General features: G+C 41.6%; 1 protein-coding gene across 1 annotated transcript in view; it reads left to right on the top strand.

Annotated features, from left to right (window-relative positions):
* Nucleotides 1-1037, top strand: part of LOC109469882 — a 7218-nt gene that overhangs the window by 888 nt on the left and 5293 nt on the right. Inside the window, exons 2-3 of the mRNA XM_019768639.1 lie at nucleotides 338-532; nucleotides 682-867. Of these exons, the coding sequence (XP_019624198.1) occupies nucleotides 338-532; nucleotides 682-867 (381 nt within the window). The remainder of the gene's footprint in view (nucleotides 1-337; nucleotides 533-681; nucleotides 868-1037) is intronic.

The following is a 1037-nucleotide window of genomic DNA, read 5'->3' as shown; positions in this document are numbered from 1 at the left end:
TTATAATTTCATACTTGTAACTGCTGGGAATTTCATACTTGCCACATTTGGAAGTTAAGTGAAGGTGAACATCAATAAACATAATTTATTCAAATCATGACCTCATTTGCATAATTTATGAGGAATTGCTAGAATAGCCTTTTTTGTTAAGATAAGGCTGTCATTGGGTGGAGAATATGATCAACTGATATAATCCATGCAAATGAGGCTCTAATTTGTGAAGATTGTATAATTTGTCAACCAGAAGGGTTGACATCATTTGGCGAGGGTATGAGATCGTGGAACTCTTGTTGATGTATCAGATATCGCTAACTTTAAAGCCACCTTTGTTTCCAAGGTTCGGGAAGACGATTTCTGGGACGTTGAGGAAAACGACCGAGTCACGATCAACAACGGCTTCGACAAGAACAAAGACGCGCTGCCAGGATGGCAGGTCGTGGAGAGAGCTCGGTCTAAGCTGGGACTGACCGGCTTTAAAAACTCCGAGCATTTCGTGCACTGGTGTCGGTACAACTGGGGATTCAGCGGACAGGCAAGTTATAAAGTACTTTCATAAGATGCTCCAAAAACTGTTTTACCAGTGAGTCTGACCAGGTCTGAACCAACATGTGTGTAACATACTTCCATATCCTACTATGATCTAGGACATTTCACCACTGTTCCGCTTTTCTAACTTTCCAGACCGAGTTCCTCTCTCAGAAAAAAAATTTCCTGTTTCGCGAGCGCAATCAAGATGTTTTGTCGAGGTGTAAAGAGGGAGACCTGCTGCAGTTTCACAGGGCAGGTTACTCTGACTGGGGTGTGTATGCAGGCCACGGCAGAGTCATCCATTGTACAAAGGACGACGATAGCGAGGTTAAAGTAGAGGTAACGGTGGTAAATACTGTTTGTTTAAAGTTAAAATTTGTGTGACTGGTGACAAGCTCTGAGAGGTGAGAACATTTGCCTTTTGTGTTGGAACAAAAGTTCTACCTAAAATAAGTTATAGTAACTACCAACACATAAAAGTTTCATGATAGACGGCGCCTTTTTATTAT

Source organism: Branchiostoma belcheri, unplaced genomic scaffold, assembly GCF_001625305.1.
Source record: "Branchiostoma belcheri isolate BF01 breed outbred unplaced genomic scaffold, Haploidv18h27 scaffold210, whole genome shotgun sequence".
Classification (NCBI taxonomy): domain Eukaryota; kingdom Metazoa; phylum Chordata; class Leptocardii; order Amphioxiformes; family Branchiostomatidae; genus Branchiostoma; species Branchiostoma belcheri.
This window is presented reverse-complemented; position numbering and strand designations above follow the sequence as displayed.